This window comes from Chiloscyllium punctatum, chromosome 2, assembly GCF_047496795.1.
Source record: "Chiloscyllium punctatum isolate Juve2018m chromosome 2, sChiPun1.3, whole genome shotgun sequence".
Lineage (NCBI taxonomy): Eukaryota > Metazoa > Chordata > Chondrichthyes > Orectolobiformes > Hemiscylliidae > Chiloscyllium > Chiloscyllium punctatum.
Window position 1 is genome coordinate 106,955,049 of NC_092740.1, and position 25,878 is coordinate 106,980,926.

At 39.2% G+C, this 25,878-nt stretch overlaps 1 protein-coding gene across 23 annotated transcripts in view; it reads left to right on the top strand.

Moving 5' to 3' along the window:
* LOC140487612 (multiple PDZ domain protein) overlaps positions 1 to 25,878 on the top strand; it is a 359,969-nt gene that overhangs the window by 209,093 nt on the left and 124,998 nt on the right. For 19 of the 23 annotated variants that reach the window (XM_072586923.1, XM_072586922.1, XM_072586963.1 and 16 more), the window contains 4 exons: positions 13,357 to 13,443; positions 13,790 to 13,967; positions 19,635 to 19,745; positions 22,293 to 22,382. In XM_072586923.1, the coding sequence (XP_072443024.1) occupies positions 13,357 to 13,443; positions 13,790 to 13,967; positions 19,635 to 19,745; positions 22,293 to 22,382 (466 nt within the window). The remainder of the gene's footprint in view (positions 1 to 13,356; positions 13,444 to 13,789; positions 13,968 to 19,634; positions 19,746 to 22,292; positions 22,383 to 25,878) is intronic. The other 4 variants (XM_072586967.1, XM_072586986.1, XM_072586984.1 and 1 more) reach the window with 1 other exon arrangement.

Consider the following 25,878-nt stretch of genomic DNA (forward strand, 5'->3'; position numbering starts at 1 on the left):
AATGACAGACATGTGAGCTTGTCACCAATGATGGGTAACTTGTTGGATGGGATTCTGAGAGACAGGATTACATGCATTTGGAAAGGCAGGGACTGATTAGGGATGGTCAGCATGGTTTTGTATGTAGGAAATCATGTCTCTCAAACCTGAATGAGTTTTTTCAAGAGGTGACCAAGAAGGTAGATGAAGGCAGAGCGATAGATGTTGCCTACATGGACCTTAGTCAAGATTCCATATGGCAGACTGGTTAGTAAGGTTAGATCACATGAGATCCAGGTAGAACTAATCAACTGGATACAAAATTGGCTTGATGGTAGGAGACAGAGGGTGGTGGCAGAGGGTTATTTATCGAACTGGAGGCCCGTGACCAGCGGTGCTCCCCAAGGATCAGTGCTGGGTACACTGTTATTTGTCATTTATGTAAATGAGTTGGATGATAACATAGGAAACATGGCTAATAAGTTTGTGGATGACACAAAATTGATGGTATAGTGTACAGTGGTTATCAAAGATTCCTACGGGGTCTTCATCAACTGCGCCATTGGCTGAGGAATGGCAGGGGGAGTTTAAATAAATGTGATAAACTAGAACAGAACTTCCATAGTTAATGGTATAGCCCTGAGGAGTGTTGTCGAACATACACCCAAGGGTGCAGGTACATACTTCCTTGAAAATATAGTCGCAAGTAGACAGGGTGACAAAGGCGGCATTTGGCACGCTTGCCTTCATAGGTCTGAGCATTGAGTACAGGAATTGGGATGTCATGTAGTGGCTGTGCAAGACATTGGTGAGGCCACATGTGGAGTACTGCGTACAATTCTGGTCACCCTGCTATAGGAAAGATCTTAATAAACTGGAAAGAGTGCAAAAAAGATTTACTAGTATGTTACCAAAACTGATGGATTTGAGTTATAAGGAAAGGCTGGATAAGCTGAGACTTTTTTTTTCCCTGGAGAATAGGAGACTGAGGGGTGACCTTGTAGAGGTTTATGAAATCAGGGGAAGCATAACCAATATCTTTTCCCTCGGGTAGAGAAACCCAAAGCTGGAGGGCAAAGGTTTAAGATGAGAGAAGAATGATTTAAAAGGGACTTGAGGGGCAACGTCTTCACTTGGTGATGCGTATATGGAATGAACTCTCAGATGAAGTGGTAGAGGTGAGTACCATTACAAGATTGTAAAAGCCAATAAAAGTACATGGATAGGAAAATATAGAGGGATGTGGGCCAAAGGGAGGCAAATGGGACTAAAACATTTCAAATAATCAAGAATTTCACATCACCTTTTAAGAGTCTAAAATGTAGTACAGATATCCCAGGAATGGGATATAGTGGCTCAGTGGTTAACACTACCTCATAGCGACAGATACCTGGCCTTGATTCTAGCCTTGGTTACTATGTGGAGTTTGCATATTCTCCCTCTGTCTGCTTGGCTTCCATCAGAGTGTTCAAGTTACCTCCCACAGTCCAAAGATGTGCATGTTACGTGAATTGGCAATGGTAATGTTGTCCTCTAGTGTCCAGGAATGTATAGGCTGGGTGGGTTAGCATTGGTAAATGACTGAGGTTATGGGGAAAGGTTGGGGTATGTCCCTCATCAGTGTCTTTGCAGCAAGGTTGGATTGACTAGCCTTGTTTCCACTGGAGTCTAGAAGAATGATGAGTGGTTTGAAGAGTTTAAGATCTTGAATAGCCTTGACAAAGTGAGCAATGAAAGATTGAACTAAGGAATATTATTTAAAAGTTAGGCATTGCTTTTTCAGGACAGGTGAGGATGTATTTCTTCTGTCAGGGTTATATGACTTCGGAGCTCACCACCTCAGAAGGTGATGGAGAAGGGTAGATTCTTATTGGAAAGGAGCAGGGGTTAATGGAAATATGGAATTTAAAACAAGTCGATTTTTCTTGAATGGTGGAGCAGGTTTGGTGTTAAATGTTTCACTTCTACTATTTCATATGCTTGTAAATGGTCGTGTGGTAAAAAAACCCGCCCTGTAAGGAACAGTGACGTGAGATTTTTCCAGGTATTTACTAAGCAAATTCTAATCCTCAGCATTATAATTGAGGATGGTGAGTGAGCAGTTAAAGCTGAAAGGTTTAAGGGAGCACCTTGAGCATGGTGATCTACACTGTCTTTTCAGTTGGAGAACATGATTTCAACCTGCTTCCATTTTGCTGCATCTTCTCCTTAATCTTTCAAACCTTGGAAAAACTAGAATTATCAATTCAGCCACTATTATGGAGGCCTGTGGCTGCAGTAGAATCAGACAGACTGAAAAGGCCTCAAGGTCTGTGTAAAGCACAGTCCCCTATTCTGTGCTTGGCTGCTGCCTACAGGCAGCTATGCTGTTCCTCAATACCTCTGGGTGCCTCATATTTGGCTAACCAATTTCCAATCAAGGTCCAACCAAAGACTTTTAATAATCCTTTCAGCAGCCTTAAATCATCTATCTGCTGTTTTCAGGCCTGCATTGTAAAGTGCCAGAGAAGAAGCACGCAGGCTGATTGCACAAGGTTCAATACCTGCCTACTTTTATGCTCACCATTGGGACCTAGAAGTCAGTCCTAGCATGCCTTCAGAATGGCTGGTGTTAATCATAGTGTGCATATAAAAATGTTTCATATTAAATATGTTCTTCCATTTCTATCACATCATCATAGGGTGCCAAAGATGTTGTGTGTCCCCTACTGTATAGTATTAAGATGGCCTTGGGTAGTGTTGTAGAACAGAGGAAGTTAGGAGTGCAGGTACATAATTCTTTGAAATTTGCATCACATTTAGACAGGGTGGTTGAAAAGGCATTTGGCCTGCTTGCCTTCATTGCTCAGTACTCTGAGTATGGGAGTTAGGAAGTCATGCCGAGGTTGTGGAAGACATTGGTGAGGCCTCTTCAGGAATAATGCATCCAGTTCTGGTTGTCCAGTTATAGGAAGGATATTATTAAGTTGGACAGGGTTCTGAAGAGGGTTACTAGGATGTTGCTGGGTATGGAAGGTTTGAGTTAGGCTGGATAGGCTGGGTGTTTTTTCACTGGAGCATAGGAGGTTGAAACATATAATCCCTACAGTGTGGAAACAGACCATTGGCCAAGCAAGTCCATACCAACCCTCCAAAGAGCAACCCATCCAGACCCATTCCCTTACCCTATTACTCTACATTTACCCAGACTAATGCACTTAGCCGACACATCCCTGAACACTTTGGGCAATTTAGCATGGACAATTCACCTAACCTGCATATCTTTGGAGGTTGAGAGGCCATCTGATAGAAGTTTATAAATATTTAGAGGTATAGGTAAAGTTAATGGTAGTTAACTTTTCCCTAGGATGTGGATTTCAAGACTGGGGGATCATTTTTAAGGTGAGAGGAGAGAAATTTAAAAATGACATGAGGGGGAAGTGTTTTACACAGAGGGTGCTTCATGTGTGGAATGAACTTGCTTAGAAGGTCGTGGATGCGGGTATAATTATGATGTTTAAAAGACATTTAGATAGATACATGACGAGTGAGGGTTTGGAGGGATATGGCCCAGGAGGAGGTAGTTGGGACTAGTTTAGTTTAGGATTATCTTTAACATGGACTGATTGGACAGAAGGGTCTGATTCTGTGCTGTATGGGTCTATGATGCTTTTTAAGCTTTCCAAACTCTATTTCTAAAAGTAATTGATATGCATGTGAAATCAATTTCCAACACATTTTTGAAACTCTCCATCTTAATACAAATAAAACTAAATAGCACCTAAGATTGCTGTGAAATTTTACCCCATCTAACTGAGTAAGTGCCTGTTGCAACATTCCTTGTGCAGGGATTGGTGAAGTTCTGCCTATTACAGATCTTGCTCTGGAAGGTTTTGGAACAGATCAGAACTGCTAGCTCTAACTTCAGTAACATGAATCATGTAGCACAGAAGAGACTCTTTGGTTTGCCAAAAATAGTTACTACACTAGTCTCTCTTTCTTGACTAAACAGTTGTCGTAAATTTTTTTTAACATTTCAAGTGCTTCATCCAAGAACTTTTTCAAAAGTTTGAAGTTTCCCACGGGCATAGGCAAGGTTTGGAGCACAGGAGGTGGCAGTGATTTTTCTTCCTGGTCCTGGTGACTGTGAAACTGCCATTGATTGTTGCAAAAACCCAACTGGTATACCATTGTCCTTTAAGGAAGGGAATCTTCGCTAACCTGGCCTACTTGAGACTCCAAACATAAAGCAAAGATGTTGATTCTTAACTGTTCTCTGAAATCGCTGAGCAAGTCATTCATTTCAATGGTTATTGGGGATGGCAACAAATAACTCGCAACGTACCATGAAAGGAGAAAGAAAAAAAATGCAAGGAATGAATCGCAGTTGTGAAATTCAGCAAATTCCACATTTTTGAAAACTGCTACTCTTGAACCATTAAGTAATCAATCAGGATCTTCAAATAATTTCTGCATGCTCACTTTGAATGCTAGTTTCTTTTTTTCACATAATAAAGTACACATAAAATGACACTGCCCTGGTGATAGTGGAAATGCTGGTGGGATGAGTGCCGAATGTAACCAACTAGGTTGCCATGAATCAACCATTTAATGTTAGAAATGTCTATCAGTGGGTTCCACCTCAAAAGCTTGTTTTCTGGCTCGTGCTTGAGGTTTCACTTGGAAATCCCACATGTGCATTCAGCTACTACAGGTTTCCAGCTGCTACAAATAAATTATGTTCATGTGAGAAGTGATACTTGGTGCACCGTGACAACTAAGCAGTTCATTTATAAATAATTCTAATGTTTGAGTATCAGAAAAATAACTTTTCAGTAGTTTTAATACAAGTTACACAAATTCTGATTTAATGGATTTGTTTGATTTAAGACACAGTACAATATTGTTCATCAATTTGACAAGCACTATTTTATGTAAAGAGGAACTATGTACCAGCAGAAACAGACTAAAAAGGAACTAGATAACAGAATGTAAAGATTTGGTTATTTTTGTACCCACCTGCCACATAATGATTATTTGAAAGTCCCAGCGACAGATGTGCTGTTAAACTGATTCCATGCACTGCTACCCACTTGGCTTGTAATAACTGCAAACTTTAAGCCCTCTGGAATGTATGGAGAACTAATTATTGATCACATATCACATATGCTTAACGAGTCTGGTTCAATCGTCCCATCCTTACAACCTCATAGACCTCATAGACACGCAGTTCCATGGATTGCAGAAAATAAGCAACAGTGAGTCTGAAAGTTTTGCTTTATGAAACATGATATTTTCATACTTCTTGTAATTTTGAGTGTGCTGCTGGTCAAGTTGTTGTCCTCATCATCATCCTCATCCTCATTTGTTTTTTGCTGGACTTATTGAAAATTGCAATGTTGTAAGCATTTATTGAAACATTTGCATGATAATATAAGCATTTTAAATATAAATGATTTGTATATTTATAAAATATTCTATACTTGTATTCATTTTATCATGACTTTAGTATTTTTCATTTTTTGAGTGTCTTGAAGGTTTATGTTTACGCTTGCACCCATTCTTGATAACATTGAAAACTTCAGTGAACACTTTTCGGAGCAGTACTGTAGATTTAATGATTAATTGAATTTAGATTTAATGATCATCCTTGCCAGTACAGTTTTTGCAATAATGACATAATATTTTTAAGCATAGCTTTAGTCTACGAAGCCGTGATTTGTTTGTGCCTATTAAAGCTACGGCTGAGATTGGATGGCCGCTTTCTCTTTGGTTTTTACTTAAAGAATAAAAAGCAAGAAGCCAAATGCTCCACCATATTTTGTGTAAGTTCTGGGTAGGGCTGTCCATTTAGTGCCCTGACTTTATGTCGTAGTTTTCTTTCCCTCTCTTTCAAGTAAATTCCCTGTTGAAAATTATGAATGAATTAATTTCCTTTCAAGAGCAAATTTGAGGTCATAACTCTGTACATTTTGTCAAGTATCTTAAATCTGTGCCCTCTGGTTATTAACCCACCAGACTGAGGAATGTTATTCACTCTGTCAAAGCATTCAATATTCAAGAACACCTCAATCACATCTTCACTTAATCTTCTGTGCTTCAAGGAGAATAATTTCAATATCATATTCTCTGAAACTACACATTTTTGCTTTATTATTATTTATCATTAATTTTTAATGTGAGTTTTTTTTAAAAGTCATCTGTGGCATGGTGACAATGTCATTGAGCAAGCAATCCAGAGGCGTACACAAATGTGCTGAGGCCACAAGATCTGATCTCACAACAGCATCTAGAGAAATTGAACTTGAATTCATCAAAACAAACCTCTGGAATCTAAAGCTAGTTTCAGTAATAGTGATCATGGCAGCTATCATTGGTTGTTTTAAAAACCTGGAAACAGTGAGGTCTGCAGATGCTGGAGATCGGAGTTGAGTGTGTGTTGCTGGAAAAGCAAAGCAAGTCGGGCAGCACTGGAGGAGCAGGAAAGTTGACGTTTTGGGCTGCAGCCAGATTCCTGATGAAGAGCTCTGGGCCGAAACATCGATTTTCCTACTCCTCGGATGCTGCCTGACCTGTTGTGCTTTTCCAGCAATGCACTGTCAACTCTATTTTTAAAACCTAACTGGCTCACTAATGACCTTTTTATCAAGTAGAAAATCGCTAGCCTTAGCTGTCCTAGCTTATACGTGACTCCCAACCCACGGGAATGTTGTTGACTCTTAACTGTGACCTATCATGCCATTTATTTGAAAGGTGTTTACAAATGGCCAACAAATGCTGCACATTTGCTGAAAAGAAAGTTAGATCTGGTTATAAAATAATAGAGCTGAGACAGGTGTATTGAGTTAAGGTAGAGATAATTCCTGAGAGACTTGAATGAATTTGAAGGGCTGAATAGCTTACAATACATCATGGCTTATAAATTGACCTCCTCCCACATGTAAGAGTCAACCTTTATGTGATGTATAAAATATGAACAGCCAACATTAGTGTTGAAGAACACTGTCTTGAAATGTGAAAAGAATGCGAGCAATTAAAACAAAATTAGTGTGACATTTAATTGGATTATTTCCTGCCTCAGGATACCTTTAACTGAATCAAAATTGAAGCAAACCATTCATGCAAATATAACATTTCTTACCTAAAAATACAGTCAATTTATGTTTCATGGGATGTGGACACTATTGATAGTTGTGGGCCATCCCTAATTGACCTATAAATTGTGAGTTGCTTTCTTGAACTGCTGCAGCATCTACACCCACAGTGATGTTAGGAAGCAACACTGAATTTTGATCTAGTGAAAGTGAAAGAATGTTGAATGTCATCAGAATGGTGTGTGGTATGAAGTGGTATGCAGGTGCTGGTATTCGCATGTGTCTGCTCCTCTTGCCCTTCTAGGTGGTCGAGGTCAGAGTTTTGACGATGCTGTTGAAAGTGTCTCTGATTTGCTGCATTGTATCTTGTAAATGACTTACACTGATGCAACTGTGATCAAAGAGGGAGAGTGTGTTTAGTTTGGTGAATGGATCGTCAAATAGTTGGCTTTTCTGTCCTGAGTGATTGTGAGCTTCTTGAGTGTTATATGAGCTGCATTATCCAGGCAAGGGAATTATTCCATCGTACTGTTAACTTTGTGGCTTGTGCAGAATATTGGGAATCAGGAGGTGAGCCACAAATCTCGAAGTTGTTAACCTCTGATTACTCTTGCAGCTACGGAATTTATATTTCTGGTTCAGATCAGTTCAGTTCCTAATTAATAGTATTCCCTTGGAATTTGCTGATAAAAATTCAGTGATGTCAGTGCAATTGAGTGACGAGGGAAGATGGTTAGATTTTCTCTTGTTGGCAATGGTCATTACCTGGTGCTTGTACAGTCCACATTTCACTTGCCACATGTCAGCCCAAACCTGAATCTTGACCAAATTTAGCTGCACATGGAAACATGTTGCTCAAGTATCTGCAGACATGCAAATAATATTGAACATTGAAATATTTACAAACATCGCCACTTTATAGAGGAGGGAAGATCATTGAAAAATCAGCTAAAGATAATTGGAGCTAGAGCATACTTTGGGAAATTAGGGGCACATGTGGTACAGTGGTAGTGTCCCCAACTCTAAGCCAGACGGTTCACATAAATGACCCACTTGCTCCAAAGTTGTGTAATAACACCTCTGAATAGGTTGATTTGAAAATATCTTCCCTGAGGAGATCCTGCAGTAATTCCTGAGGCTCAGATGATTGTTCTTCACCAAGTACAACCATATTTGTTGAGCTGGGTATGGCTCCAAGCAGTGGAAAGTTTGCCCTGATTGCAGAGTCATCAAGCTTTCCTAGGCTCCTTGATTTCCATACTTAGTTAAATACTGCCTTGATTTCAAAAACATTAATTCTCACCTGTTATCTAAAATTGCAGCTCCTAGAAAGCTGTGATAAGGTCAGGAGCTGAGTGGCGTTGGCAAAATGCAAACTGGACATCAGTTAAAAATTTGCTGTTTAAATAGTGCTTGACATCCTGCATCACTTTGATCAAGAAAAAGCTGATGGTGCTGTATTGGATTTGTCCTGCTTTATTTATGAACAGGGCATAACTAAGCAGTTTTCTAAATTGTTCAATAAAAAACAGTTTGTAACTGTACTGAAACAGATTGGTTTGGCAGGGGACTACTTTTGGAGCATAAGTTATTAGTACTGTTGCTGTCATGTTGTCAGGACCTGTAGCGTTATGCAACTCAACTTGGGGTACATGTTATCTTCCCTTTTCTGGTATTAACCTAATAAACTTAATACAATACTCCATTATAACTTGTAAATCTACAAACTAGCTGCTATAATTAGTTGTACATGTTATAATCTGTTTATAAATTAGCATGGGGGATGGGGTTTAAGGCAGGAATTTCAGGGAGCTACGGTGGAAGCTTAGTGCTAGAACCAACAGTTATCTCTGGTTTGTTGCACGTGACACATAGTGGAGAGGTAAGAAATAGAGAGAGAGAGGAGTTGAAAACGTGGCTACAGGGATGGTGCATGAGGAAGGGTTTTGGATATCTGGCTCATTCTGGGGTAGGTGGGACCTCTACATATGTCGGCCAGACCAGGTAAGGATGGCAGTTTCCTTCTCTCAAGGGCATTAGTAAACCATTCTGGGGTAGGTGGGACCTCTACAAACAGGATGGTCAACACCTGAACCAGAGGGGTACCACTATCCTGAAAAGGAAATTTGCTAATACTATTCAGGAGGGTTTAAATTAATTCAGCAGGGGAATGGGAATCTAAATTGTGGTTCCAATGTCCAGGAGGTTGAAAGTAGTGAGGTCAGAAATATGGTTTCAAGGTCGCAGGAGTTCATTGACAAGCAGGAAGGTGGTTTGAAGTGTGTCTATTTCAACTTCAGGAGCATCTGGAATAAGGTGGGTAAACTTGCAGCATGGGTTGGTACCTGGGAGTTCGATGTTGTGGCCATTTTGGAGACATGGATAGAGCAGGGACAGGAATGGTTGTTGGATATTCTGGGATTTAGATGTTTCAGTAAGAACAGAGAAGATGGTAGAAAAGGGCCAAGTGTGGCATTGTTAGTTAAGGATAGTATTACAGTAGCAGAAAGGATGTTTAAGGACTCGTCTACTGAGGTAGTATGGGCTAAAGTGAGAAACAGGAAAGGTCACCCTGTTGGGAGTTTTCCATAGGCCTCTGAATAGGTCCAGAGATATAGAGAAAAGGATAGCAAAGATAATTCTGGATAGGACCAAGAGTAACAGGGTAGTTGTTATGGCAGACTTTAACTTTCCAAATATTGACTGGAAACGCTAGTTTGGATTGGTTCGTTTTTGACCAAGGTGTGCAGAATGGTTTCCTGACCAGTATGTAAACAAGCCAACAAGGGGCAAGGCCATATTGGATTTAGTACTGGGTAATCAATCTAGCCAGGTGTTAGATTTGGAGGTAGGTGAGCTCTTTGTGATCGTGACCACAATTTGGTTATGTTTACTTTAGTGATAGAAAGGAATAGATATATAACGCAGGACAGGAGTTATTGCTGGGGGAAAGACAATTGTAATGTGATTAGGCAAGATTTAGGATGCATAGGATGGGGAAGGAAACTGCAAGGGATAGGCAGAATTGAAATGTGGAGCTTAGTCAAGGAACAGCCACTGCGTGTTCTTGATAAGTATGTACCTGTCAAGCACGGAGGAGGTTGTTGAGCAAGGAAATCATGGTTAGCGAAAGAAGTTAAATCTCTCGTCGAGAGGAAGAAGAACTCTTATGTTAGGATAAAACATGAAGGTTCAGTTAGGGCACTTGAGAGTTACAAGTTAGCCAGAAAAGACCTAAAGAGAGAGCTAAGAAGAGTTGGGAGAGGGCATAAGAAGTCGTTGGCAGGTAGGATCAAGGAAAACCCTAAAGGTATATCAGAAATAAAAGAATGACTAGAGAAAGATTAGGGCCAATCAAGGATAGTAGTGGGAAGTTGTGCATGGAGTCTGAGAAGATGGGGAAGCGCTTAATGAATATTTTTCATCAATATTAACACTGGAAAAAGATAATGTTGAGGAGAATACTGAGATAGCGGCTACTACACGAGATAGGATTGACATTCACAAGGCGGAGGTGTTAGCAATTCGGGAAAGTGTGAAAATAGGTAAGTCCCTTGGGCCGGGTGAGATTTATCCTGCGATTCTGTGGGAAGCCAGGGAGAAGATTGCAGAGCCTTTAGCTTTGATCTTTATGTTGTCATTGTCTACAGGAATAGTGCCAGATGAATAGAACGAAAAGAATGACTAGATAAAGATTAGCGCCAATCAAGGATAGTAGTTGGAAGTTGTGCACGGAGTCCAGTGCCAAGAGATTAGCAAATGTTGTTCCCTTGTTCAAGAAGGTGAGTGGTGACAACCCTGTTAATTATAGACCAGTAAGCTTTACTTCAGTTGTGGTGAAGTGTTGGGAAAGTTTATAAGTGACAGGATTTATAACCTTGAGAGGAATAAGTTGATTTGGGATCGTCAACACGGTTTTGTGAAGGGTGGATCGTGCTTCACAAATCTTATTGAGTTCTTTGAGATGTTAATCAAACAGATGGATGAGGGTAAAGCGGTTGATATGGTGTATAAGGATTTCAGTAAGGCATTTGATAAGGTTCCCCATGGTAGGCTAATGCACAAAATATGGAAGCGTGAGATTGAGGGTGATTTTGTGCTTTCGATCAGAAATTGGCTAGCTGAAAGAAGCCAGAGGGTGGTGGTTGATAAGAAAATGTTCATCGTGGAGTTCAGTTACTAGTGGTGTACCACAAGGATCTGTTTTGGGGCCACTGTTGTTTGTCATTTGTATCAATGACCTGGATGAGTGCGTAGAAGTAAATTTGCGGATGACACTTAGGTCATTGGAATTGTGGATAGTGGTAAAGGATGTTGCAAGTTACAGAGGGACATAGATAAGCTGCAGAGTCAGACTGAGAGATGGCAAATGGAGTTTAATGCGGAAAAGTATGAAGTGATTCACTTTGGAAGGAGCAATAGGAATAAAGAGTACTCGGCTAATAGTAAGATTCTTGATGTGGAGGTGTTGGTGTTGGAATGAGGTGTACAAAGTTAAAAATCACACAACAACAGGTTATAGTCTAACAGGTTTATTTGGAAGCACTAGCTTTTGAAGCATTGCTCCTAAACCACCTGATGAAGGAGCAGCGCTAATGCTTCCAAATAAACCTGCTGGACTATAACCTGGTGTTGTGTGATTTTTAACTTGATAAGATTCTTGGTAGTGTAGATAAGCAGAGAGATTTTGGTAATCACGTACTTTGATCCCTGAAAGTTGCCAGCTGGGTTGATAAGGTTGCTAAGAAGGAGATTTACTAGGATGTTGCCTGGTATGGAGGGAAGGTCTTATGAGGAAAGGCTGAGGGACTTGAGGCTGTTTTTTTTAGAGAGAGGTTGAGAGGTGACTTACTTGAGACATGTAAGATAATCACAGGGTTAGATAGGGTGCACAGTGAGAGCCTCTTTCCTTGGATAGTGATGGCTAGCACGAAGAGACTTGGCTTTAAATTGAGGGGTGTTAGATATAGGACAGATATCGGAGGTAGTTTCTTTACTCAGAGTAGTAGGAACATGGAGCGCACTGCCTGCAACAGTAGTAGACTCATTAGCTTTAAGGGCATTTAAATGGTCATTAGATAGACATATGGAAGAAAATGGAATAGTGTAGGATAGATGAGCTTCAGTTTCATTCCACAGTCTTAGCAACATCGAGGGCTAAAGTGCCTGTACTGCGGTGTAATGTTCAATGTTCTAAATCAGTTTCAATTCTGTGCTGTCATTATTGCTGTTCTTCATTAGTTAAGGTCAGAAAATGCGTAGCATTTCGATGGGTTCATTAATCTAGCATTTTGCACATCGAGAAGTAAAGCTGTGTGGCATGGTGAATCAGTGATTAGCACTGCTGCCTCATAGAGCCAGGGACCTGGGTTTAATTGCACCCTGTGAAGACTGTGTGTGAAGTTTGCACAGTCCCCCCATGTCTGCGTGGGTTTTCTAAGGGTGCTGTGATTTCCTCCCACAGTTCAAAGATGTGCAGGTTAAATGGGTTGAACATGCTAAACTGCCCATTGTATTCAGGGATGTATAGGTAAGTTGGTTTCGCTATGAGAAATAGTGTTACAGGGTTAGGGTGGATGCATCTGGGTAGAATGCTTTTCAGAGGGTTGGTGTGGACGTAATGGGCTGAATGGGTTATTCCACACTTTTGGAGTTCTGTGTTGCTTTCTAATTCCTTCGTTGTATGCTCTATACTGTTTATTGTGTAGTCCCATAGTTAATGGATATTGCAATGTTTATCAGTGTGAGCAGTTTAAAGTGTCACCACAGTACCAAGATTCTGATTTATTTTAATTGTTTAAATTGAAAATTCCATTAATTGTTGGTGTAAAGTCTATGACAGCCATAGAGTTGTGAACAAAGCATCTCTGGTGTCAAACTGTTACATACGACAAACTTAAGAATTTTGAGGTTTTCAACTTTTCGAATATGCAAACAACTTCTATCTGTGAATAGTTGTTCATTTGACCTGAGGAAAGATTTATTTTATTGTATTTAGTATTTTTGGAATTATGGTCTTGTAGCAAAAATTGTGCTGTTCAGTTTCATATTATCTAACTAAATGTCACTGTTAGGTTTTCCACTCACAGCTGTGCACAAGTAAGGCTGGCTGTTTTAAACTTCCCTTGATCCCTTTTGGGTGGATATGAATGGTATTTCTTGAAAAAAAGTTTCTATTGTCTCCATTTTTGCATACAGTGCCAATATTTTTATTTTAGAAAAATGAGCAGTTAGATTATTTACATGACATTTTGTTCCTGATTGTAAAATGTTAACTTAATTTTTTTCAATGATTCTGTTTTAGCACTGAGTTGCCAGAGCGGGAGGAGGGTGAGGGAGAAGAGAGTGACCTGCCAAATTCATCCTACAACAACTGGAGACAAGCTCGGCGGTATGTGAATATTTTGTTCATTAGGCACAGCATAATAAAGGCAATATAGAAATATTTTGTATCTGGCTTCACTAGCTCGATGTTGTTGGCCAGTTTCCAGTTTAATCTATTTTTATTCATGTTGTGGCACTCTCCTTAGCTTTAATGAAACAAATTGAAAGTGCATTTTGTGGCTTTTTCTAGTGCTTCTATTTGCAATTTATTCTATGTCTGAAACGCTTTCCAAATGGTATATGAAAGAAACTGTAGAAATTCTGACAGGTGTTGTGCCATTCCTTATTTTCCATAGTTGAACATTGTCTGTTACTAAATAAACATAAGGCAATGCATTATTTCATAATTTTAGAGTTGAGTTATGGCGAGAACCTGCAAAATCCTTGGGAATCAGTATTGTTGGTGGAAGAGGAATGGGAAGTCGACTAAGTACTGGAGAAGTTATGAGAGGAATATTCATCAAACACGTCCTGGAGGACAGTCCAGCTGGAAGAAACGGAACGTTAAAAACTGGGGACAGAATTGTTGAGGTATGCTTTTCACAACTGCAATGAAATATTAACTCTCATGAATCTGTTTAAACTTTAAAAATGACATGTTCTTTAAAATTATGCAAATTATTGAATTTTAAGCACACATATAAGAACTTGAAAGGGACACCAGACAGGAATCAACTCAGGAATATTGTTGCGAAGTTTGTGTATAAAAATAGAAAAAATTGTAAAATGGGGGAAAGCATTGCGTTTTTCCTTTAAAAGATAGTGCGTTTTAAGCTTAGAGATTTAAAAATGAATGTCTGTGGACAGCAGCTGCAGATGCTCAAACTGTATCAAAAGTTTTGTATCAAAAGGCCATTCAGTCAGCAGACCCAAGTAGCATTTTTATTCAGCCAAAAAATTTTAAAAAGGCACTTTGAAACTAAGGACCAACTGAATTAAAATCTGATGATAGCAAGTTTTGAGAAGATTTGTACCTCAGGTTGAGGTTCTGGATGTAAGTTTGCTCGCTGAGCTGGAAGGTTCGTTTTCAGACTATTTGTCACCATACTAGGTAACATCTTCAGTGAGTCTCCGGTGAAACACTGGTGTTAGTGCCTGATTTCTATTTATGTATTTAGGTTTCCTGGGGTGGTGATGTCATTTCCTGTGGTGACGTCATTCCTATTCTTTTTCTCAGAGGGTGGTAAATTGGATCCAAGTTAGTGTGTTTGTTGATAGAATTCCGGTTGGAAAGCCATGCTTCTAGGAATTTTCGTGCATGTCTGTTTGGCTTATCCTAGGATGGATGTTTTGTCCCAGTCAAAGTGGTGTCCTTCCTCATATGTATGTAAGGATACTAATGAGTGGGTCTTTTTGTGGCCAGTTGATGTTCATGTATTCTGGTGGCTAGTTTTCTGCCTGTTTGTCCAATGTAGTGTTTGTTACAGTTCTTGCAAGGTATTTTATAAATCACGGAAATTTCTCGGAAATGACCGCCAGACTACTCAGACCTCTTGGTACCATGGTCGCCCACAAACCCACCAGCACAGTAAAAAAGCAGCTAATGAACTTGAAAGACACTATACAGACAACAAGCAAAACCAATGTCATTTACAAAATATCTTGCAAGAACTATAACAAACACTACATTGGAAAAACTGGCAGAAAACTAGCCACCAGGATACATGAACATCAAATGGCCACAAAAAGACTTGACCTACTCTAATTAGTTTCCTTATATAGAGATGAGGAAGGACACCACTTCGACTGGGACAACACACCCATCCTAGGGCAAGCCAAACAAAGACGTGCACGAGAATTCAACTGGAATTTTATCAACAAACACAGTGACTTGGATCCCATTTACCACCCTCTGAGAAAAAGAATAGGAAATGACATCACTACATGAAATGACGCTACCAACCCAAGGAAACCTAAGCATATCAATAGAAAGTGGGTCACTAACACCAGAGCTTCGGATGCTACCTATTATGGTGTCAAAATGTCTGAAAACAAATCTTCCAGCTCAGCAAGCAAACTTGCATCTAAATCTGATCGTGTTAACAACCTGAAACCTATCATATAAAAATTGATGTGCTGCAGAGGGTATATAGCAAGGAGCAATTGGACAGAGAGGGAGAGCCAACTGCAATTTGAAGCGATGAGAACTATCCAGCTCTCGGGATACTAGAAAAAGCACCATTTGTCTATAAAGATACATGCCACATTTGGTGAATATTCTTGACACCTGTAAGGTGATGGTGGTAAAGTGGTAATCATAACTGTGTTTTACACGCAGTTGATCCGGTTTTGATTCTCACTGGTGGTTCAGTGGTTAGCACTGTTGCCTCACAGCGCCTGGGGCCTAGGTTTGATTCCAGCCTTTGGCAACTGTGTGTGGAGTTTGCACATTCTCCCCGTGTCTGCGCGAGTTTCCTCTGAGTTCTCCAGTTTCCTCCCACAATCCAAAGATGTGCAGATTAGGTGAATTGGCTATGCTATATTGCCCATAGTGTTCACAGATGTATAGGTTAAGTCCATTAGTCAGGGGTAAATGTAGTGTAATAGGGTAAGGTAGTGGGTCTGACTGGGTCACTCTTCGGAGAGTCAGTGTAGACTTGTTGTGCTGAATGGCCTGTTTCCACACTAGGGATTCTATGAAAATAACCAAGAAGGCATTTCGGGTTGAAGAAGGTACAGAAAGTTCAGGAGGATCCATTCTGTGTGACCTTTGAGAGAGACCATGTTTCAATTTATTGTTCTTATTACTTGGATTTATATAAGTGGAAACTATGTTATTGAAATTGCGTACCAATATAATTTAATTCAATTTTTTCACTGTTGGAGTTAGATATATAAAGTGTTACTTGTTAATTGTACATGATTTGGAAATGCCGGTGTTGGACTGGGGTGTACAAAGTTAAAAATCACACAACACCAGGTTATAGTCCAACACGTTTAATTGGAAGCACACTAGCTTTCGGAGCAATGCTTCTTCATCAGATGATTGTCAATCACCTGATGAAGGAGTGTCGCTCCGAAAGCTAGTGTGCTTCCAATTAAACCTGTTGGACTATAACCTGGTGTTGTGTGATTTTTAACGTTAATTGTACAGTGAGTGAAAGGATCTAATTTCCTTTAACCACCCCTTTATAACAGATTGTGAGGGTGAGAGGTAGATTTTACCACTTGTCACAGTATTTTATCAGATTATAAGACAGGGTGTTCCTCTCTAGGTGTTCCAGATTTAATTATGAGAGGAGGATTCTGTGTCTCCCCCACCCCCTGCTCTGTAATAGTATTTTTTAAAAACTGGAAGATTAACTTCTAGTCAAAAGCACAAGTTTGCAATGAATTGCAGCCTTTGAGATAACTTTGAAATGACCCAAAATCAAAAATAGTAATAGATCACAACTGTAAAGTTATGATTGCATTGCCTGAGGACTTTGATTAGCACAATGAAAAATGGCTTGCCAGTGTAGGCTTCCGGTTCGCAATCAGTAATTGTCTGATTATTAAATGGTTCGAATCACTCCCAGAATTCTGGTTCTGGACATTGGACATACGGAATGTGAAATGAAGAAGGCAGTAGACAGGTGTTTCAGGGCAAAAGAATTTGTGTTTATTTAACATATGATTCAAGAAATATAGATAAATGCAATAAACAGGGAAATTGACACAATCATAGAGAAAACCTTAATACAGTTAAATACACTAGCTAGTTAAACGTTATTAGAACCTAAAAATAACAGTTTTAATTAAATAATCTTTAATCAGGCTTCCTACCATTGGGGTCCCAATGCACTGTTACCTTCCCCTCCCTGCTAACTTGGTCAGAACTTTGGGGTCTTAGGAGTTTCAGCTCACTACTTAGGAAAACGCAGTTTTGAAATAAGCCTGGCTGTTCCAGCTTGTCATACCCAGAGCCTGGATGAAGACTTCGGACTGCGTAGATTTTTAAGTATGGGTTGAGTCCACTCATGAGGTAAGGTACTTATTAGAAATATCGGGTAAGTACTTTGTTTTCTTTACTTTCTGCTTGTTTTGTGGGTCAGGTTTTCATCTTAGGATATATCTGAGTCCTTGAGTGTCGGTCGAGTTGGTTGCTTTGCAGAGTTTGTCTGTTCTTGGATCTGCTGGGTGTGGTCAGTTACCATTGGTTCTCCTGGTTTGCAATAGGCCTGTGTCTGGTCGTGCTTGCTCGGGAGCTCCGGAATATTCCTAAAATTGCATTGTCAGGTGAGACCTGGGCCTGCAATTATACTGATTGTAGGTCCCTTGTATTTGTGCCAAATAAGTGTTGCCCTTTGTGTTTCTGGTTTCCCAATCGTTACAAGTATGTGTGAATGAATTTCGATTGAAGTTGAATGTCCGTTATCTCTGTAGGTCCCATACTGTCTGTACTGGTAGCCCGAGGTATTGAAGCTGTTTCGGGTTAGAGTCTGTTGGTTTTGGTTGATTGTTCTTTTACAGAGGAGAAGAAAATTGGTCAGCAATCCCAGGCAGAAATTCCCATTCTGTTGTGTATTGGCCACAGCCTCAGACCACTGCTTTGCCCAGTATTTTAGATATTGGAAGCATGTCCGGTATTTCAGATGATGGGGATTTTTGCTTGATCATATTCCATGATAGTGTATGATCATGGTGTACTATCAACTTGTAGTTGAATCAAGATAGTATTATATGCCTTTTTTAATGTTATGTATTTAGTAAGCTGAAGTTCACTACTATCTGCCACAGTTTCTTTCTCATTGTTCCATCATATGCAAAGACTTCTGCCCTAACCATATCCAAATTGAAGAAAAAAATCAGAATATGCTTCAGAACACCAGTGGTGACCATGCTGTCTTTTACAATAATAGTTCAGCAAACTTTGTTTCATACGGTACACTCAATAAACTGGCAAAAATTATATACCTCAAATACTGGAAGTTTACTGTATTATGGTGATGTCCAAGTCGTCAGTTGAGGGTATGAGTTTGTGATTTATATATAAATAATATATTAATTTTCTATTACTTTGTATGTGTTATTACATTGATTATGTGGACCTCTTGGTCAACTGGAATACTTGACCAACAGACCAGGTCCCATAGGTGCATGTTAATAAAAAGCTTGCTTTATTTTATTAAACAAATATTAATATTCAGAGGGCTGATTTGCCATGTGATTTACAAATTCAACATGTAACAGGGAAATGGTGGAAATAATATTAACTGAAGGGTAAAGTTGAGTTGAAATGATAGTAAAATTACAAGTCAGTACACCATTCCTACTTGAGTCCATATAACTTCTATTCTTTAAGTACTTCACTGAGGTGTAGGGCTACATTGGTACATTTTATATCCAGCATTCTTACCAGTTTAAACATGGTTGAAATTCTAAGTTGCTTTGAGTGTTCTCGACATAGTGATGATAAGTTCTAAAATTAGGTAGACTGCATAAAGGATTTTTTTAACCTTGTACAAATATTAACTCTTGTTGTGTTTTCACCTTATTGAGTTGAAGTTTGCTGTTTTACTGATTGCAATATTTCTTTCCTATAATATTTTGTTTCACATTCTTTTGATTTTTTAATAATTCATCTCTGACGGGCATAGAAGATCAACATGGTTTACTGTTCCTGATTGCTGATTAGATTAGATTAGATTACTTACAGTGTGGAAACAGGCCCTTCGGCCCAACAAGTCCACACCGCCCCGCCGAAGCGCAACCCACCCATACCCCTACATCTACCCCTTTACCTAACACTATGGGCAATTTAGCATGGCTAATTCACCTGACCTGCACATCTTTTGGACTGTGGGAGGAAACCGGAGCACCCGGAGGAAACCCACGCAGACACGGGGAGAATGTGCAAACTCCACACAGAGAGTCGCCTGTCCAGTGATTGTGGGAAAAATATACTTGACAAGAGAGTGAAGCTAGACTGCAGCTTCTTTCTTCATCCAAAAGTTTGCTCAATTTGTCAGTCATATTTTTAGCTGCAACTGATCAGTGACTACTTGACTAGAGATGCAAGAAGTTACTGTTCCTGTAGAACTTTAGCCCATTGTGAGTCAGTTGCTTGAAAAGAGCATGGCTTGGGTGGGGCAGAAGCAATGGAGTTTAGGATCTTACCAGTGCCAGTCAATATTTTTCATTGAGATTTTATGTATGATGTCATGTATGCTCTTGTGCAGACTTTTTCGAAAAACCTAATTTATTATTCTTTTCCAGGTAGATGGAGTTGACTTGCGAGATGCCAGCCATGAAGAGGCAGTTGAAGCTATTCGAAAAGCAGGCAATCCTGTAGTGTTTTTAGTCCAGAGTTTAATAACCAGGTCTCGGGTATGTAAACTGAAGAGCACCCAAATTAAAAGTATTTACGATCAAATTATTTAAATTATTTTATGCCTAATATCAATGTATGGAAAATAAATTAATTTATTGTGTTGCATTTTAAAACTGTTATGACCCCCTCTGTCCCGAATAGAACAGATTCCCCCTGTTACCACCTGCTAACTATTTACATGTGAGTCAGATTTTTGGAGCCCTTATGTTGCCTGTCATTTATACTTGTGTTCCCGCGTACCCATTCTAATTTTTGTCTTTCTTCCCCTCTCAAAACTAATTTTATTTGAGTTGATTTTTGTTCAAAGAGTTCACCTAAGATGCATCATATGCTTTTTGGCTATATCGTGTTCTGCACTTCATTTGCATTCCAAGGTGCCCAAGGTTTGATTCCGTTAACTTTTGCCTTTGTTGGAATATCCTAACCTTCATCTGAAGCATCTCCTCAAAAATGACTCACTCAGTTATTGAAATGTCTCTGCTGGATCCCTTTCAAGGCTGAAATTTCCACTTTTCCAATTTAGATAGTCTTGTTTTCAATTGTGTCATGCTCTTTTGAACTATATGTTGGGATAATTACTGTTACTCAAGTAATACTCCACAATTCTACTGGCCAAATCATTTTCCAGAGAAAGATCCAGCAATGTTTCCTTTCTCGTTGGACCCAAAACATTCTAATCAAAGTGTCCTGAAAATAATGCAGTAATTCCTTCGCTGCTTGAATGAAATTACCTTGCCCAGCACCTGCTGTATAACTGTAACATGCAGCCATGTCATCCTACAAGGAGGAGAGAGGTGATGTGAGAGAGAGAGATGATGTGTGTGAGAGAGAGAGAGAGAGAGAGAGAGATGGAAATGTGTGCAAGAGAGGGACGGGACAAGGGACGTGAGAGGTGTGGAAATGGATGAGAGAGAGAAACACGAAGGGGTAGGGATATAGAAGAGTACACAGACCCCTTTCTCACGCATGCTGCACACTCCTCCCTCTTGAGGGGGTGGCGGCATACCTCCTGCTCCCCACTCCTCTTTCCAACTCTTGCTCGCATGCGTCTCCGAATTCATGCCTGCTAGCACCAATCCCCATCTCACCCTCCCCTCGCATGTGCGCCTTACCCATCATCATCTTGCACATTGCCCCCCTTGCTCTCCACTTGCCTTTCACACCTGCCTGTCATCCTCCCCTCAATATAGAAAGGAGGAAGTTTATTGAATAACACCATAGTCTTATCATGCTCTTTTTGCTACTTAACTCTATTCAAGTGTCTCTCTTTTTCCCTCGAAGGATGACCCTCTTTTCGCCAGTGCTATGTTTAACTGATCAGTATTGCCACATCACCTCCTTTTTCCCTCCCCTCCCCTTCTCTGTGCACTTTTACCTACCCAGTTAGTTCCATTTTTGAGACCCATTTCCCTTATTGCCCAGGTGGCAATTTATGTATGTGGCTCACCAACCTTATCACATTCAATTTGTTTACATATATGCATTGAAGTCCTGTCTTTGTGTTTATCTGCTTCTATTTAGTATGTCGCTGCTTCCCACTCCAGTAATCTCCAATAGATTCATTTTATGTAGTATTTTCCTTTCTTCGACAAGTATATGCTGGTGTCTGTTCCCCTGTCAGTTAAGTTTAAATACATTTTAGTGATACTAATGATTGTAAGCTATGATTTGCCTAGTTAGCAGGCAAAATAATACTTTTCACTGCATCTCAGGACATGTGACAGTAATAAATTAAATCAAAATTAGAATCAAATCACAAATATATGAGTCCAGTCTTGTTGAATTTACGCATACCTATTTTGAATAGATGATTCCTGCCCCAGAAATAATGTCTCAAGAATCTGAAGCCATTTAAGTCATTTATTCATCCTCCCTATCTCAGGATTTCACTTAACTTCATCACGAGCTTCTGAGTCTTGTTCTATTAAAAGTTAGTGATTTGGTTGTTTTTAAAAATCACTTAAGTTAATGGATTTTAATTTGTAGCTTCGTATTAGCACAACTTTTCGCATAATATGTAAAATATTGCACTGTTGGTTTTGATAGTGTGGAAACCTACTTTCATGTCTTTGCTAGCTTTTTACAGAACTTAAGTTGTGAGCATTAGCATTGCCGTATAATTTAAGACACACTAGCAATAATCTGAACAAAAATGTGAGGAGACCATGATTTGTCAGCCATGCAATATTTGTCACTTGCACGCTAATTTTCAAAGCCTTTCAAGATAACAGGAATGCTTGTATAAGTTGCCAAAATAAGTAATCAATGAAATGTGGCAAGGCAGTTTTCATTCACTTTTGAACAGTTGTAGACAGATTACAGTTGAACAAAGTATTCTACTGTGTATCTGAAACACGATTGTGGTAAAATATAACATGTTGATATAGGCTCTTATCTGTTGAATATCTATTTTAACAACACGATTATGAATCCTACATGAAGTCTCTTATTCCTAATACACTTTAGTGTTAACTCTTCACTTTATTTTAATTATTTCTAAGTTCATTTGCATTTTCCTCTCTTTCATCCTTTTTTGTTTCCAGCCAGAATCTCAGTGTAATCCTTCATCAACATTTGTTCTTAGTGGGCAGAAATGTTCCTCTACTAACCCATTCTCCTTTGATCCATCTAAGGTAAAAGCATCATTTTACATGTGATAGTCAACCCCTTTGAAAGGGGTTTACTCTTTCCTTGTCAGTTAGCAATTGTTCTGTTTGATTCTGTTTAAATAAGTAACATTGTTAACCATTGAAGCTCAAAATTACTGAAACATTTTTCTGGGATTTTCAATAATCAACATTTTTGTAGCAGACATATTGCACGTTAATCGTTAACCGTTTTCTGTCAAGCTTCTCAAATTGTTTTGTTTTATATATATATATATATATATACACATAACGCTTTGTGAAGCTGTTTTCTATAGTAATGCCTATCTGTTGTGATACTTAGCTAATATTTCAGAGACTTTCATATTATAAGGAATTGTTTATCTTTTCCAAATTTGGATTTGCTTTTGGGAACAAGTGGTACAGACAGGATGCAAGTAAATTTTGTAATTGATATCGATAGAAGTGCAATATTTCAATCTATATTAGTCCAATATGATTGTTCAGTCAGTAATCTGATTACACAGTAAAATATTTTGGTGTAAAACCTGAAACTTGTAAGAGGGATTGGAGCTGAGCCTGGGCAAATAGGAGGTACAAGCCATGGAATGCAGCTTTGAAGAACCTGCTTTTTCAGTGCTACAGTGCATCCAATGTTGCATCTACAGCATAGTGTGAGGTGCATTAATGCCATTTTGGGTGTACAGATGTCTAGTGGAAGAAGAATGTTGAAAAGAGTGTTGATGGCCCAGTGGCATTATTGCTGGACTGTAAATCCAAAGAGTTCGGTTATGTTTTGGAGATGTAATTCTCATCCTGCCATGGCAGATGATGAAATTTAATTTCAGTTAAAAAAAAAGTATTAATAATGCCATGAAACCATTGTCAATTGTTATAAAAATCCATTTAGTTAATTAATATTTTTTAGGGACGGAAATTGCCATCCTTACTTGGTCTGGCCAACATGTGACTCCAAACCTACAGCAATGCAGTTGATTCTTAACTGTCCTCTAGGCAATTGGGGGTGGGCAATAAATTCTGGCCTCATCTATGAATGAATAAAAAAAAATGGCAGTTCACAATACCAACCAGTGTGTAAGTCCTGTTTGGTAATAAGTTTTGGGTATCCTCACTGAATGAATGTGAGGCTTGCAGTACAGCTAAGTGTATGAGGTTGAAGAAGCTATACATATTGAACATGAGTTGTAATTAGGAGAGGTTGCTGGTCGATGAATGAATGATGGTAATGTACTATATTAAGTAGTATGTGAAGACTAACAGTATAGTTAGTGCAACATGGCACTTGACAATTGACTCACTGACCTTAATCATTCATGTTCATTCATTGAACTTGGTGCAGCACTTCATCCAGAACCATGGAATTAAACTCTGACACTGATTACCGTGATTATCTCTGTGTCTACGGATACATGATAACTCTCCTCTTCTGCACTTCCTGCAACATAACCTTGAGTGCGATGCAAGAATCTTGGGCCATGGCTTTTGCCTTTGCCTTTGCCTTATTCTCTATCAGACTGACTTTTAGAATGACTTGTAGCTTCCACTGCAGACAAACTACACTTTCGTTTTGAAATGAAGAGTGACTTTATAAGAATGGCAGGCTGACATGCACTGTTACTCAGATGTATAACCAGTGTCAACTCAACATTGCTGCACATACATAAATTAACAAATATATGTAGATCTCCACTCCCACTTTGGAGTGTTACCTGGCTTTTTGAAACTAAAGATTGAGTGCAAGAAATAGCCAAATTATTGCTTACAAGTGCTTCAATCCCTTTATCAAAATAATTGTGCATTTCTCCAAAATGATTATTGAAGAGGAATGTACAATGTCTTCTACAGAAATCTCTTTAGGTGATTTAGTTTTCAGAGCATGGATCTCTATTCACATTTAGCTGATACTTGCACACTGATCACGTTTACTATCTACCAAATGTAGCATGTTACATTCTATATGTAGGTTCATTGTAATATCGATATTTTGTGGAGAAATCAGCCTAGAAACAGTATTGCATACACTACATGTAGTCAGGTATCATGTTGAAATTTTGTTTCATGCAGAATTTAAATTTAAAGAGTAAACCATAGAATAAAAAGTTTTGTTGACAATGTTAAAGTCTGACGAAAACAAATAATATGTAAGACAGCAGGTTTTTAAAAAATCGGATTTCAAAATTGCGTTTACAGAAACTGTATGGTTAATAGGACAGAATCCTGTACTTTGTCAGTAGTAAGCTTAGAGGCAAGAAAATCATTGAATTTGGCAGGCTGGTCTACTTCTCCTGGAATCAACTTCTGTGTAGGAAGGCCCATCATTAGCCTTCCTTCCCCACTACCAATTGAGACCTTTAAGTAATCAAATAAGGTCCTTATTTCAAAAGTGCTGGTATTAACACAATGATGGAACTCCTGTTGCCATGCAGAGTATGGCATCTAAAGCCATTTTGATAAGTCCAGAAGACTCCAGCTGGGAGAGACACTTGCCCTTGCCTCCAATGTCCTCAGGAGTGGCCTTGCGATGCCGCTGAGCATCAGAGATACCAGCCTTTGATTGATGGGCAACTGTGGCTAGGTGGGTCTTGTGCCCCCCATAGTTTTATTCAAGCTAAAATCCTTCTGGTGTCCTTGACTGATTTGATTGGCAGATCTTCCAGAAAAAGGACATTGAAGGGCTCAGGCTCTCCTGCTCACGCTCTCTCTGACTCTCCAGCTGACTGGAGAGACCACTGATATCACATCATTGTGTCAATGATTTGGAGATGCCGGTGTTGGACTGGGGTGTACAAAGTTAAAAGTCACACAACATCAGGTTATAGTCCAACAGGTTTAATTGGAAGCACACTAGCTTTCAATGCGACGTTCCTTCATCAGGCGATTGTGTCACAATCACCTGATGAAGGAGTGTCGCTCCGAAAGCTAGTGTGCTTCCAATTAAACCTGTTGGACTATAACCTGGTGTTGTGTGATTTTTAACATTGTGTCAATAGTCACTTTTATAAAGTTAGCAAATCTCAATGAAAAAATTTGAATTAGAAACATCAACATAATTTATCTCCTTAGTAAAATAACTCATGATATGTTGATATTTCAGCAATTCTGTATATTGTATGAAGACAATTTGTGATTTACATCACACATTCGTGACAGTAATTAAACCCATTTTTCAGGAATTGGATTCAGAAATCATAGAATCATGCAGTGCAGAAGAGACCCTTTGGTCCATCAAGTCTGTACTGACGTGAGAAACACCTGACTTTCAACCTAATCCCATTTACCAGCACTTGGCCCTTAGCCTTGAATATTATTATGTACCAAGTGCTCATCCAAGTACTTTTGAAAGGATGTGAGGTAATTTGCCTCTACTCTTTCCCAGGCAGCATATCCAGACTATCACTATCCTCTAGGTAAAAAAGCTCTCCTCTCCTCCTCTCCCCTCTCCCCACCCAAAACTGCCTGCCTCTCACTTTGAACCTATGACCCTTGTGACTGACCCTTTAAA